Source organism: Rhinoraja longicauda, chromosome 1 (assembly GCF_053455715.1).
Source record: "Rhinoraja longicauda isolate Sanriku21f chromosome 1, sRhiLon1.1, whole genome shotgun sequence".
Lineage (NCBI taxonomy): Eukaryota > Metazoa > Chordata > Chondrichthyes > Rajiformes > Arhynchobatidae > Rhinoraja > Rhinoraja longicauda.
In genome coordinates, this window is record NC_135953.1 from 143,051,838 (window position 1) to 143,067,159 (window position 15,322).

A 15,322-nucleotide genomic window follows, 5' to 3' on the forward strand; every position below is an offset into this window, starting at 1 on the left:
ACTGACCCACACTCTCACTGACCCACACCACCCTGGCCACACTCTCACTGACCCACACTCTCACTGACCCACACTCTCACTGACCCACACCACCCTGGCCACACTCTCACTGACCCACACCACCCTGGCCACACTCTCACTGACCCACACCACCGTGGCCACACACTCACTGACCCACACCACCCTGGCCACACTCTCACTGACCCACACCACCCTGGCCACACTCTCACTGACCCACACCACCCTGGCCACACTCTCACTGACCCACACCACCCTGGCCACACTCTCACTGACCCACACCACCCTGGCCACACTCTCACTGACCCACACCACCCTGGCCACACTCTCACTGACCCACACCCCCCTGGCCACACTCTCATCTCGCTGCTACCAACAGGAGGAAGGTCCAGGAGCCTGAAAACCGTGACCTCCAGGTTCAGGAACAGCTTCTTCCCAGCAACCAACAGGCTCTTGAACATTGACCTCAGCAACTGTGATCTTCTATGGACTGTGTCTTTGGCTGCACAACAGACTTTGGTTTTTATACCATTATGTTTATAGAACATAACATAGAACAGTACAGCACAACAACAGGCCTCTCGGCCCACCATGTTTTGCTGAACATGATGCCACGTTAATCTCATATGCCTGCAGGTGATCCATGTCCCTCCATTCCCTGCATATCCAAGTGCCGATCTAAAAGCCTCTTAAACACCACTATCATATGTGCCTCCACCACCACCCCTGGCAGCACGTTCCCAGCCCCCACCACCCTCTGTGTAAAAACAAGTCCCACACATCTATATACTAAAACTCTCGTTTGTTATCTTGTTTGTGACTGAACTTCAGCCACACGATAGCGCGACAATTTTAGGCCCACCTTACTCACCATTGTCACTTTAGTGATAATGCAAGTAGTTTTATTGAAATCGGTGTTATATTTTTAAAGTTATTCACATTTTAAAGTTTAAAAGGAGCAGAGGGGGTGGAGGGAGGAGGGAGGGGGGAGTGGGGGAGAAGGGAGAGGGGAGGGGGGGAGAAGGGAGAGGGGAGGGGGGGTTGAGGAGAGAGGGGAGGGGGGGAGAAAGGAGAGGGGAGGGGGGGAGAAGGGAGAGGGGAGGGGGGGTTGAGGAGAGAGGGGAGGGGGGGAGAAGGGAGAGGGGAGGGGGGGAGAAAGGAGAGGGGAGGGGGGGTTGAGGAGAGAGGGGAGGGGGGGAGAAGGGAAAGGGGAGGGGGGGAGAAGGGAGAGGGGAGGTGGGGTTGAGGAGAGAGGGGAGGGGGGGGAGGACAGGGTGCTGCACCAATGCAGGAGAGGTTTGGGCCCAATGGATCCACTTTGTCTAATCTCCATTAAACTTTCCCCATCTCACCTTATCGATATGCCCTCTGGTGTTGGACATTTCCACTCTGGGAAAAAGGTTCTGGCTGTCTACCCTGTCTATGCCTCTCATAATTGTATACACTTCTATCAGGTCTCCCCTCAACCTCTGACGTTCCAGAGAAAATGACCCAAGTCTATCCACCCTCTCCCTGTAGCTGAAACCCTCTAATCCAGGCAGCATTCTGGTAAACCTCGTCTGCCTCCTCTCCAAAGCCCCCACACCCTTCCTGTAATGGGGTGACCAGAACAGCACACACTATTCGAGAATTAGGCTTATTAATCTGTGATGTTATTGATGATTATATACACACATGAGCTAAAACATTATGACCTGATGAGCCAAAACATTATGACCACCTGCCTAATATGCTGTTGGTCCTCCGTGTGCAGCCCCATACGCAGCAGGGTGCGATGCACTGTGTATTGTGACACATTCCTCCCGTGACCACCATTAACATTTTCTGTGACTTGTGCCACAGTCGACCTTCTGTCGGTTCGGCCCACGCGCATTGATGAGCCTTGGGCGCCCAACACCCTGTCTGTCGCCGGTTTGTGGTTTGTCCCTCCTCGGACCACTGTCGGTAGGTACTCACCACTGCTGACCGGGAGCACCCCACAAGCCTTGCCGTTTCACAGATGCTCTGACCCAGTCGTCTGGCCAGAACAATTTGGCCCTTGTCAAAGTCGCTCAGGTCTTTACTCCTGCCCATTTCTCCTGCATCCAACACATCAACTTCAAGAACTGACTGTTCACTTGCTGCCTAATATATCCCACCCCTTGACGGGTGCCATTGTAACAAGATAATCAATGTTATTCACTTTGCCTGTCAGTGGTCATAATGTTTTGGCTGATCGGTGTATTATGGGTGTGTTATTGCATTAATGGACCTGTTAAGGTGCAGCACATATGAATTTGATTGCTCTGTTATCAGTACATCTGATAACTAAACAGCCTGCTTTTCATTCATTCAGCTTTTCACTCCCCTATCTCACTGATCTTTACCCTGATGTTATCACAAAATGCTGGAGTAACTCAGCGGGTCAGACAGCATCTCAGGAGAGAAGGAATGGGTGACGTTTCGGGTCGAGACCCTTCTTCAGACTGATGTCAGGGTAGGGGGCGGGACAAAGAAAGGATGTAGTTGGAGACAGGAAGACAGTGGGAGAACTGGGAAGGGAGAGGGGAAATAGAGGGACAGAGGAGCTATCAATGTTCATACCGCTGGGGTGTAAGCTGCCCAAGCGAAATATGAGGTGCTGTTCCTCCAATTTGCGCTGGGTAGATAGCCAGTCCTTCACCATGTCTGGCCAATGTGGCTTCACCTTTTTGTTCACATTACTGATATTGCAGACCAGTTTAGTTCAGTTCAGTTTAGAGATACAGCGCGGAAGCAGGCCCTTCAGCCCACCAACTACATTCTATCTTTGTCCCGCCCCCTCCCCTGACATCAGTCTGAAGAAGGGTCTCGACCCGAAACGTCACCCATTCCTTCTCTCCAGAGATGCTGCCTGACCCGCTGAGTTACTCCAGCATTTTGTGTCTACCTTCAATTATAACTAGCAACTGCAGGTTTTTTCCTACACCTTCAGCCCACTGATTCCGCACCGACCAGCGATCCCCGCACACTAACATCATCCTACACACACTAGGGACAATTTAACATTGATACCAAGCCAATTAACCTACAAACCTGTACGTCTTTGGAATGAGGGAGGAAATCGAAGATCTCGGTGAAAACCCACGCAGGTCACGGGGAGAAGGTACAAACTCCGTACAGACGGCGCCCGTAGTCGGGATGGAACCCGGGTCTCCGGCGCTGTGAGGCACTTGTGAACAAGAGTTTTTGACCTGATGTGTCAACTCGTTTCTCTTTCCACAGATGCTGCCTGTCCTGCTGAGTGTTTCTGCATCTTCTGGATTTCCAGCAGCTTTTAATATTTGATGTTCAGGAATGAGCCTTTGTAGTAATTCATGTCTGCATTCTTTAAATACTTTTCATTGCCTGTGCAATGTGGCTCATTTTGTCCAGTTCCCAGTCTGTAGTGGGCAGCTTGCATCTCAGAGCATCACGTGCACTATGACAATGCTTCCTCCTTGCCAGCTGGTCTTGATTGATCCACGTGTGAGGAAAGGTAGCACAGTTCCTCCTCTCTATTATCCATGCACCACTGCTCCACCGTAGAACCTGACTGCAACGCTGACTGCATTGTTGAACTATGCAGGGCAGTATTGGCATGGGGTGGAACTAGGGTTGCCAACTGTCCCGTATAAACGCCGGGACATCCCGTATATTGGGCTACATTGGTTTGTCCCATATGGGACCGCCCTTGTCCCATATTAGGCCCAGGGGGGGCTGTAGGCCCAGACACTGTAGGCCCGGACACTGTAGGCCCGGACACTGAAGGCCCGGACACTGTAGGCCCAGACACTGTAGGCCCAGACACTGTAGGCCCAGACACTGTAGGCCCGGACACTGTAGCCCCGACACTGCAGGCCCGGACACTGTAGGCTCGGACACGGTAGGCCCAGACACTGTTGGTTCGTAGGTCCGGAGGCCCGGGTGCCGCCTAACGGAGGTTGCATAGCAACCAGCCTCCCGGCCTGGGCGGCCGCCATTGGTGGAGCGGGAGCACGTGGCCGCTGGCTGGGTGAGGTCACCTTTTGTCCTTATTTGGGAGTGAGATAGTTGGCACCCCTAGGTGGAAGCTGCCGGTGGCGGTGCCCCCTTCACTGGCCACGCTGGGCCTCAGTGCTCTGGGAAGGCCTGTGGTTTGCTGCTGGCTGCACTGCCTCGGTGAGGTGCTTGCCTTCAACAACGCGGCCTGATCAATACTTTGACTTTTGACAGCAGCTAATATTTCTGATATATATACACATGAATTTTATTTGAGGTTGCTCCTAAACTGACAAATTATGGAGTGATCAATACTTTCAATTGCCCAGATCAATTCTTTCAATTTAGTGAGTGGACAATAATTCTAATGTACATTCACGTGAATGGTGTTCCAGCTGCTTCCTGCGTGAGGAATTATGGACTAAAGATACTGCAGCTTGCACTTCAGGCTGGGAGTTGTAATTGAGGTCTGGCCTGCACACAGTGGATGGGGAGAGGATATTTCCACCAGAGCATAGCCTCAAATTTAAAGGACGTTCCTTTAGAAAGGAGATGAGGAGCAATTTCTTCAGTCAGAGGATGGAGAATCTGTGGAATTCTTTTGGCCAAGTCATAGAAAACAGAGAAACATAGAAAATAGGTGCAGGAGGAGGCCATTTTGCCCTTCGAGCCAGCACCGCCATTCATTGTGATCATGGCTGACCGTCCACAATCAGTAACCCGTGCCTGCCTTCTCCCCATATCCCTTGATTCCACTAGCCCCTAGAGCTCTATCTAACTCTTTTTTTAATTCATCCAGTGAATTGGCCTCCACTGCCCTCTGTGGCAGAGAATTCCACAAATTCACAACTCTCTGGGTGAAAAAGATGTTTTTCACCTCAGTTTTAAATGGCCTCCACTTTATTCTTAGACTGTGGCCCCTCGTTCTGGACTCCCCCAACATAGAGAACATTTTTTCTGCATCTAGCTTGTCCAGTCCTTTCATAAATTTATATGTCTCTATAAGTGGATATTTTTAAAGCAGTGATAGATAGATTCTTGATTAGTATGGGTGTCAGAGGTTATGGGGAGAAGGCTGGAGAATGGGGTGAGGAGAGAGAGAGATAGATCAGCCATGAATGAATGGCGGGGTAGACTCGATGGGCCATTGGCCTAATTCTGCTCCTGTCACTTATGCAGTCACGGTGAACTGTGGCCTAGGGAGATGTAAGTGATGTCAGTGGATACAGCCACGGACGATGAACTATGAACACAGGGCACATCTCCTGGCCGTTCCGCAGGGCCTGAATGGAGATGAGGAAAAGGTCTGTGCCAGGTTAATCCCTGCTGAGGACCAAGACGTTGGTGCTGAGAGGAATCGCCAGGTTGATCGAGATACACAATCCGTGCTGCAGAATCCCCCGATTGTCTAAATATCACAACTGCTATCAGAAATGAGTGGGTACAGCTGCCCAGGGTAACGGCAAGACAACAAGTCACAGAGTGCTGGAGTAACTCAGCGGCTCAGGCAGCATCTCTGGAGAACATGGACACAGAGTGCTGGAGTAACTCAGCGGCTCAGGCAGCATCTCTGGAGAACATGGACACAGAGTGCTGGAGTAACTCAGCGGCTCAGGCAGCATCTCTGGAGAACATGGACACAGAGTGCTGGAGTAACTCAGCGGGTCAGGCAGCATCTCTGGAGAACATGGACACAGAGTGCTGGAGTAACTCAGCGGGTCAGGCAGCATCTCTGGAGAACATGGATAGCTGTTGTTTCTGGTCGGGAAAAATATGGTTTGCTTTTAAATGATGCTCTGTTGACATGAAGCAATGTTCATCTGCGAATGTTTGGGTTGGATATCCTGGGGGAGCCAGCACCCGGTGATAATGACCTAACGCCATCTTTCTTGTGGTTGTAGGAGCTACCAAGGACATGGGGAAGATGTTGGGAGGCGATGAAGAGAAGGACCCTGATGCGGACAAGAAGGAAGAGGAAAGATTAGAAGCTCTGCGGCAGGCCGAGGAAGAGCGCGCAGGGAAATACGCCAAGATGGAAGCAGAGCGCGAGGTGATGCGGCAAGGAATACGTGACAAGGTACACGATAGCTGGCCCATGTAGCTCAGTAATACGTGACAAGGTACACGATAGCTGACCCACGTAGCTCAGTAATACGTGACAAGGTACACGATAGCTGACCCATGTAGCTCAGTAATACGTGACAAGGTACACGATAGCTGGCCCATGTAGCTCAGTAATACGTGACAAGGTACACGATAACTGACCCATGTAGCTCAGTAATACGTGACAAGGTACACGATAGCTGGCCCATGTAGCTCAGTAATACGTGACAAGGTACACGATAGCTGACCCATGTAGCTCAGTAATACGTGACAAGGTACACGATAGCTGGCCCATGTAGCTCAGTAATACGTGACAAGGTACACGATAACTGACCCATGTAGCTCAGTAATACGTGACAAGGTACACGATAACTGACCCATGTAGCTCAGTAATACGTGACAAGGTACACGATAGCTGACCCATGTAGCTCAAAGGTGACAAGGTACACTATAGCTGACCCATGTAGCTCAGTCAAAACCCCCTTCTCGAAATGTTAAAGTGAAACTCAATTTGAGTATAGAAGATGGGAGGTCATGTTGCAGTTGTATAAGACGTTGGTGATGTCACATTTAGAATATTGTGTTCAGTTCTGGGCACCACGTTGTGGGAAAGATATTGTCAAGCTGGAAAGGATGCAGAGAAGATTTACGAGGATGTTGCCTGGACTAGAGGGTGTGAGCTATATGGAGAGGTTGAGTAGGCTGGGTCTCTATTCCATGGAGCGCAGGAGGATGAGGGGCGATCTTATAGAGGTGTACAAAATCATGAGAGGAATAGATTGGGTCTCTTGTCCAGAATAGGTGAATCCACAGAATCTCTTGTCCGGAATAGGTGAATCAAGGACTAGAGGACATAGGTTTAAGGTGAGGAGGGAAAGACTTAAGTGGAATCTGAGGGGTAGCTTTTTCACACAGAGGGTGGTGGGTGTATCGAACAAGCTGCCAGAGGAAGTAGTTGAGGCTGGGACTATCCCATCGATACATCACCTATCCACGATCTCCAGAGATGCTGCCTGACCCGCTGAGTTATTCCAGCACTCTGTGTCCATGTTCTCCAGAGATGCTGCCTGACTCGCTGAGTTATTCCAGCACTCTATGTCCATGTTCTCCAGAGATGCTGCCTGACCCGCTGAGTTATTCCAGCACTCTGTGTCCATGTTCTCCAGAGATGCTGCCTGACCCGCTGAGTTATTCCAGCACTCTGTGTCCATGTTCTCCAGAGATGCTGCCTGACCCGCTGAGTTATTCCAGCACTCTGTGTCCATGTTCTCCAGAGATGCTGCCTGACTCGCTGAGTTACTCCAGCACTTGAATTCTTTTTTTGTAAGGAATTGCAGTTGCCTGTGTCTCTAGTCCCTGCACTCTGCCCAGCTGTCGACAGGGACTGGGCGTGTTTCTGTGCTGGCTGAGTCTGCCCAGCCTGTACTCGCTGGAGTTTAGAAGCATGAGGAGGGACCTCGATGAAACTTACCGAATAGTGAAAGGCCTGGATAGAGTGGATGTGGAGAGGATGTTTCCACTAGTGGGCGAGTCTAGGACCAGAGGGCACAGCCTCAGAATTATAGGATGTTCTTTTTGGAAGGAGATGAGAAGGAATTTCTTTAGTCAGAGGGTGGTTAATATGTGGATTTTTTTTGTCACAGAAGGCTGTGGAGACTAAGTCAGTGGATATATTTAAGGCAGAGATAGATAGATTCATCTTAGTGTGGGGTTGTGGGTAGAATGGGTATAGCAGGGAGAGAAAGATCAGGCATGATTGAATGGCGTAGACTATATAGGCCGAATTAACCGGGACATCCCGCACTTTGCGCTAAATTGGTTTGTCCCATACGGGACCACCCTTGTCCTATATTAGGACAGGGGGCGCTCTAGGCCCGGACACTGTAGACCCCGACACTGTAGGCCCCGACGCTGTAGACCCCTACACTGTAGGCCCCGACACTATAGGCCCCAACACTGTAGGCCCCGACACTGTAGACCCCGACACTGTAGGCCCCGACACTGTAGACCCCGACACTGTAGGCCCCGACACTGTAGACCCCGACACTGTAGGCCCCGACACTGTAGGCTCCGACACTGTAGGCCCCGACACTGTAGGCCCCGACACTTTAGGCTCCGACAGTTTAGGCCCCGACACTGTAGGCTCCGACACTGTAGGCCCGGACACTGTAGGCTCCGACAGTTTAGGCCCCGACACTGTAGGCCCCTACACTGTAGGTCCTGACAGTTTAGGCCCCGACACTGTAGGCCCCGACGCTGTAGGCCCCGACGCTGTAGGCCCCGACACTGTAGGCCCCGACTCTGTAGGCCCGGACGCTGTAGGTAGGCCCCGACACTGTAGGCCCCGACACTGTAGGCCCCGACACTGTAGGCCCCGACACTGTAGACCCCGACACTGTAGGCCCCGACACTGTAGACCCCGACACTGTAGGCCCCGACGCTGTAGACCCCTACACTGTAGGCCCCGACACTGTAGGCCCCGACACTATAGGCCCCCACACTGTAGGCCCCGACACTGTAGACCCCGACACTGTAGGCCCCGACACTGTAGGCTCCGACACTGTAGGCCCCGACACTGTAGGCTCCGACACTGTAGGCCCCGACACTGTAGGCCCTGACACTGTAGGCCCCGACACTTTAGGCTCCGACAGTTTAGGCCCCGACACTGTAGGCTCCGACACTGTAGGCCCCGACACTGTAGGCTCCGACAGTTTACGCCCCGACACTGTAGGCCCCTACACTGTAGGTCCTGACAGTTTAGGCCCCGACACTGTAGGCCCCGACGCTGTAGGCCCCGACGCTGTAGGCCCCGACACTGTAGGCCCCGACTCTGTAGGCCCGGACGCTGTAGGTAGGCCCCGACACTGTAGGCCCCGACACTGTAGGCCCCGACACTGTAGGCCCCGACACTGTAGACCCCGACACTGTAGGCCCCGACACTGTAGGCCCCGACACTGTAGGCCCCGACACTGTAGGCCCCGACACTGTAGACCCCGACACTGTAGGCCCCGACACTGTAGGCCCCGACACTGTAGGCCCCGACGCTGTAGGCCCCGACACTGTAGGCCCCGACGCTGTAGGCCCCGATGCTGTAGGTCCCGACACTGTAGGCCCTGACACTGTAGGCCCCGACACTGTAGGCCCCGACACTGTAGGTCCTGACTGTTTAGGCCCCGACACTGAAGGCCCCGACACTGAAGGCCCCTACACTGTAGGTCCTGACAGTTCAGGTCCGGACACTCTAGCTTTCCGACATTTTAGCTGTTGCGTAGCAACCCGCCTCCCGGTCCGGTCGGCCGCCATTGGTGGAGCGGGAGCATGTGACCACTGGCTGGGTGAGGTCATGTGAGGCGCGGGGCGGTGATGTTACCTTGTCCCGTATTTGGGAGTGAGGAAGTTGGCCACCCTGCTCCTCCTACTGATGGACTGATGAAGTTTGATGGCAGCGTTTCCCGTGATACTGTGCTTGTTGCGGCTGTGTTTCTGTCTGATGCGGAATCTTCCCGCTGTGTCCACAGTACGGAATCAAGAAGAAGGAGGAGAAGGAGGCGGAGGCCATGGCGGCGATGGAGGCCCAGGCAGAGGGCAGCTTGACCCGGCCCAAGAAGGCCGTGCCCACGGGCTGTGGCGATGAGGAGGAGGAGGAGGAGAGCATCCTGGACACTGTGCTAAAGTACCTCCCCGCCCCCCTGCAAGACATGTTCAAGAAGTAGGCCCCCCACCGGCACCCACCGGCCCCGCAGGCCCACTGGGCCGAGGGACGGCCACTCTGGTTTTGTTGCTGTGTGTAAGCCATCCTCATTATCTAATGGGCACTTCCACCATCCAGCTCCATGTGTAGTGGCATGGGAGCGTCATCGCACTGAACCCACGTCTGTGTAATACTCTGCACATTAACTAACCTGATAAGCCATGTTTATAGTCAATTCAAAACTAGTAACTAAATAGAGAAGTGAAGAAACACCTTGTTTCACCCCTCCCCACCTGGCCCAACCTCAAGGAGCTGACACTTTCTGTTCATCATGTTGGAAAACAGCCTCAGTTGACAGCCCTGGCCCTCTCCAACACAGCCAGCCTCCCTCCCCTGTCCACACCAGTACACACGGACTGTGTGATACAGGAACACCAGTACACACGGACTGTAATACAGGCACACCAGTACACACGGACTGTGTGATACAGGCACACCAGTACACACGGACTGTGTGATACAGGCACACCAGTACACACGGACTGTGTGATACAGGCACACCAGTACACACGGACTGTGATACAGGCACTGAAATCCTCAGTTCAGCAGGTTTGTAGAAATCTGCAGTTTTAGAATCATATGTAAAAGTTATTTCTGTTATATAATGTTAATTTAAGACTGTACAGACAGTGACCGGGGCACACAGAGTGGGTGAGTGTACTGTTAGTGACCCCAGCAACATGGTCTCACTGTTGCTGGCTCTCTGGCAGTGGAGAGGCCTGGGGATGCCACTCACAATGCCCCCCTCTACCTGCACTTGGCAAGGCTGGGGGGGAGAGCACCTGGTGTGTCAGTCACAGTGAAGGCAGGATTTATTCACAAAATGCTGAATAACTCAGCAGGTCAGGCAGCATCTCGGGAGAGAAGGAATGGGTGACGCAGGGTCTGAAGAAGGGTCTCGACCCCAATCGTCACCCATTCCTTCTCTCCCGAGATGCTGCCCGACCTGCTGAGTTACTCCAGCATTTGTGAATAAATCGATTTGTACCAGCATCTGCAGTTATTTTCTTATATTACAGTGACGGCAGGAGCAAGGACACACACACACAGTGTGAGACACACACTCACACACCCATACACACACACACCCACATACACCCACACACTCACACACACACACCCACACACACATACACACACACTCACACACCCACACACTCACACACTAACCCCCACACACTCACACACCCACACACATACACACACACACACAGTGTGAGACACACACTCACACACACACACACACACACACTCACACACCCACATACACACACACTCACACTCACACACCCACACACTCACACACTAACCCCCACACACTCACACACCCACACACATACACACACACACACAGTGTGAGACACACACTCACACACACACACACTCACACTCACACACCCACATACACACACACACACACACACACACACACACAGTGTGAGACACACACTCACACACCCATACACACATACACACACTCACACACTAACCCCCACACACTCACACACACACACACACACACACACACACACACACACACACACACACACACACACACACACACACACACACACACACACACACTCACACACTAACCCCCACACACTCACACACACATACACACACTCACACACTAACCCCCCCACACACACACACATACACACACCCACACACCCACCCACACACACACACACACACACACACACACAAACACACAGTGTGAGACAGACAGGCAGACACAGTCAGACACTGCTGGAGAGGGTTGTGTTTCCAGGCCGTTGTTCTGTGTGTGGTGTTGCTGGTTGTGTTTGCCACAGGAGAGGTCCATGGTGTTGCCATAACATGTAATAAAGTGGTCAGAATTGTAAATAGCGACTATATATAAACGTAAGCCATTTAGAATCGAGATGAAGAGTAGATCATATTGCTGGACATGGGTTTCCCATGCAAATCATCACTGTGAACCTCCAGGTAGTAAGGAGAATCAATCCAGACATTGCAAGAGGCTTCTCACTCGCTCAGCCCCTCTCCCCTGGGTCTGTGTATCACCAGCGGCTGTACCCAGCACTGGTGCAGCCAGGAGACCCTCACCATAGTACAACCCCCAGCACACTGAGACCCCCCTCCCCCACCTCACCCTCACCCTCCTCACCCTCCCCTACCCCTACCCACCCCCCTCCTCACCCTCCCCCTTCCCCCCACCCTCCCCTCACCCTCCCCTACCCCTACCCACCCCCCTCCTCACCCTCCCCCTTCCCCCCACCCTCCCCTCACCCTCCCCTACCCCTACCCACCCCCCTCCTCACCCTCCCCCTTCCCCCCACCCTCCCCTCACCCTCCCCTACCCCTACCCACCCCCTCCTCACCCTCCCCCTTCCCCCCACCCTCCCCTCCCCTCACCACCCTCCCCCTCCCCCTCCTATCCCACCCCCTCTCCTTTCCCTTCTCCTCTCCTCCCCCTCCCCCACCCCCGCTCCTCTCCCCCTCTCCTCCCCAACCCCCTTCTCACCCCTCCCCCTCTCCCCTCCTCTCCCTCCTTCCTCTCCCCACCCCCTTCCTCTCCCCCTCCCCATCCCTTCCCCCTCTCCCCCTCCCCTTCCTCTCCCCCTCCCCCTCCTCCCCCCTTCCTCTCCCCCCTCCTCTCCCCTTCCCCCTCCTCTCCCCTTCCCCCTCTCCCCCTCCCCTTCCTCTCCCCCCTCCTCTCCCCTTCCCCCTCTCCCCCTCCCCTTCCTCTCCCCCCTCCTCTCCCATTCCCCCTCTCCCCCTCCCCATCCTTTCCCCCTCTCCCCCTCCCCTTCCTCTCCCCCCTCCTCTCCCCTTCCCCCTCTCCCCCTCCCCTTCCTCTTCCCACCCCCTTCTTCTCTTCCCCTCCCCCTCCTCTCCCCTCCTCCCACTGTTTATTCTCCCCTTTCTTTCCGATGTGAATGATTGGTAAGTCTCAGAGTTGGGTGTGATGGTTGAGGTGGTGGCTGGTTTGGGCTGAAGCAGGGGACGTGGCTGCTGATGGTGGAGGATGCAGTGAGGATGAAGCAGCATTTCCAGGGGTTGTTGGTTCAGTCACGGTTCACTGCTCAGACAAGGTCCACATGGGGCTTGTTCACCATGGCCATTGGTCACCATGGCCTTCCCAGTGGGTGGGACTAGGGGGTGCCAACTTCCTCACTCCCAAATACGGGACAAGGTGACGTCACCACGCTGCGCCCCACTTGACCTCACCCAGCCAGCGGACACGTGCTCCCGTCCCACCAATGGTGGCCGCTATGCACCCCGCCTCCCGGCCGGGCGGCTGCCATTAGTGGAGCGGGAGCACGTGGCCGCTGGCTGGGTGAGGTCACGTGGGGCGCGTGGCGATGACATCACCTTATTTGGGAGTGAGGAAGTTGGCCACCCTAAGTTGTCCCGTACGGGACAAACTAATTCAGCCCAATATGCCGGATGTCCCGGCTAAAGTTGGCAACCCTCGATGGGGGAATGAGCAGAACGAGAAGCAACTTTCATCTGACAGTGATTGATAACTCCACGTTTCAACAGAGAAAGCCATAATGTAGGCTTGGCAGTCTGAGATATCGTCCAATAAGACATAAGGCAGCTGTTTCATCAAACAGTGGCCGATACTGTCACACTCAAAGGACAGGCATTTGCAACGAGAATATTGTGTGACTGAGGCAGAAACCAAAGCAATAATGTTGCAGTGGGCAAAATAATGCTCCACTGGCACTGCAGGGGTTACCCACTCCCACCCACACCCACCCACACCTCACCCACCCACACACCCACCTGGGTGCATGGACGTGCTGGTGTGGGGAGGGGTGTAATGCCCACTGACCCGGTGAACACGGGGCTGTCAAGCAGCTACATCCAGCAGATACTGGTCCACGTCTCGGTGTTGACCTGGAGATCACAGCTGGTCCCCATGGAGTAAATAAGTGGGTGCATCCAATCACCTTATTGTCTGATGCCATTTTATTTACCTCTGCAGTAATTTTCTTCAAACAGGTTATAAGCTAATAGAAAAAGACAATAAACTGCCTGGTGTCACAAACATCAAACGGTGAAGAGTTTAAATGCAATTAAAGACTGCCAGGCCTCTGTGAGACTGCAATATATCTATGAACAATCTAGTCTGTGTAGATCTGTCCAAGTTATTCTTGTCTTCCAGTGATGTTAATGTTCCTTGTTCTGGTTTTCATCTTGTCTGTACAGAAACATGCAAACTGTGCAGATGAGAGTTCAGATTCTTCTTCGCACTCCACCCTTTGGTGAGACCTGAATTGAGATCTCTGCTCAGTTTTCCACTGCTTCACATGCCCTTTGCCATAGAGTGTCTGAACCATGTTGTTTGTTCCGTTGGAACGTGGGAAAACCTTCCGGCGTTTCACAGCTTTTTGTGTGTGTGTAACGGTGAGTTTTGTAACGTGAAGGATTCTATTCTGCTTCACTCCAGGTGCATGTGTAGCCCCTCCCCAATCAACAAAGGACACACTTGTTACTAACAATTGTGTTCAATTAGCAGCTGTGGTGTCACTGCATGCCCTTCATGAAGACGTTACTGAAATGTTCAGCCACAGGGAAAATAAAATCATTCCATTCACATTTCCCTCGCTTCCGCTGTGATTTATTTGTCAAAATGAACTGGAGATTGGAAGGTCCCAGACTCTCACTCCTCCTCAATTCACAGGAAGGAACCGAGAAGTGTACAAGGCACGGTCAGTTAGTGCCGAAGTAACTCAGCGTGTCAGGCAGCATCTCTGGAGAACATGGACACAGAGTGCTGGAGTAACTCAGCAGGTCATAGAAACATGGAAAATAGGTGCAGGAGGAGGCCATTTGGCCCTTTAAGCCAGCACCACCATTCATTGTGATCATGGCTGATCATCTACAATCAGTAAACCGTGCCTGCCTTCTCCCCATATCCCTTGATCCCACTAGCCCCGAGAGCTCTATGTAACTCTCTTTTAAATCCATCCAGTGAATTGGCCTCCACTGCCCTCTGTGGCAGAGAATTCCACAAATTCACAACTCTCTGGGTGAAAAAGTTTTTTCTCACCTCAATTTTAAATGGCCTCCCCATTATTCTTAGACTGTGGCCCCTGGTTCTGGACTCCCCCAACATTGGGAACATTTTTCCTGCATCTAACTTGTCCAGTCCTTTTATAATTTTATATATCTTTATATGATACCCTCTCATCCTTCTAAACTCCAGTGAATACAAGCCCAGTCTTTCCAATCTTTCCTCATATGACAGTCCCGCCATCCCGGGGATTAACCTGGTGAACCTACGCAGCACTGCCTCAATAGCGAGGATGTCCTTCCTCAAATTAAGAGATCACAACTGCACACAATACTCCAGATGTGGTCTCACCAGGGCCCTGTACAACTGCAGGGCCCTGGTGAGACTCTTTACTCCTCTACTGAAATCCTCTCGTTATGAAGGCCAACTTGCCATCAGCTTTCTTAATACCATAGTTAGAA

The 15,322-nt window shown here is 52.8% G+C and overlaps 2 protein-coding genes across 2 annotated transcripts in view; both read left to right on the forward strand.

Moving 5' to 3' along the window:
- Positions 1-11,557, forward strand: part of LOC144598006 (complexin-1) — a 30,634-nt gene extending 19,077 nt beyond the window's left edge. Inside the window, exons 2-3 of the mRNA XM_078407878.1 lie at positions 5,898-6,073; positions 9,618-11,557. Of these exons, the coding sequence (XP_078264004.1) occupies positions 5,898-6,073; positions 9,618-9,812 (371 nt within the window). The 3' untranslated portion in view covers positions 9,813-11,557. The remainder of the gene's footprint in view (positions 1-5,897; positions 6,074-9,617) is intronic.
- A 138-nt stretch (positions 11,558-11,695) lies between these two features.
- LOC144597999 (uncharacterized) lies at positions 11,696-14,433 on the forward strand. Its single transcript, XM_078407865.1, has 2 exons — positions 11,696-13,036; positions 13,181-14,433. The coding sequence occupies exon 1, from the start codon at positions 11,795-11,797 to the stop codon at positions 12,776-12,778; it is 984 nt and encodes a 327-aa protein (XP_078263991.1). The 5' UTR covers positions 11,696-11,794; the 3' UTR covers positions 12,779-13,036; positions 13,181-14,433.
- Positions 14,434-15,322: the final 889 nt, after the last annotated feature.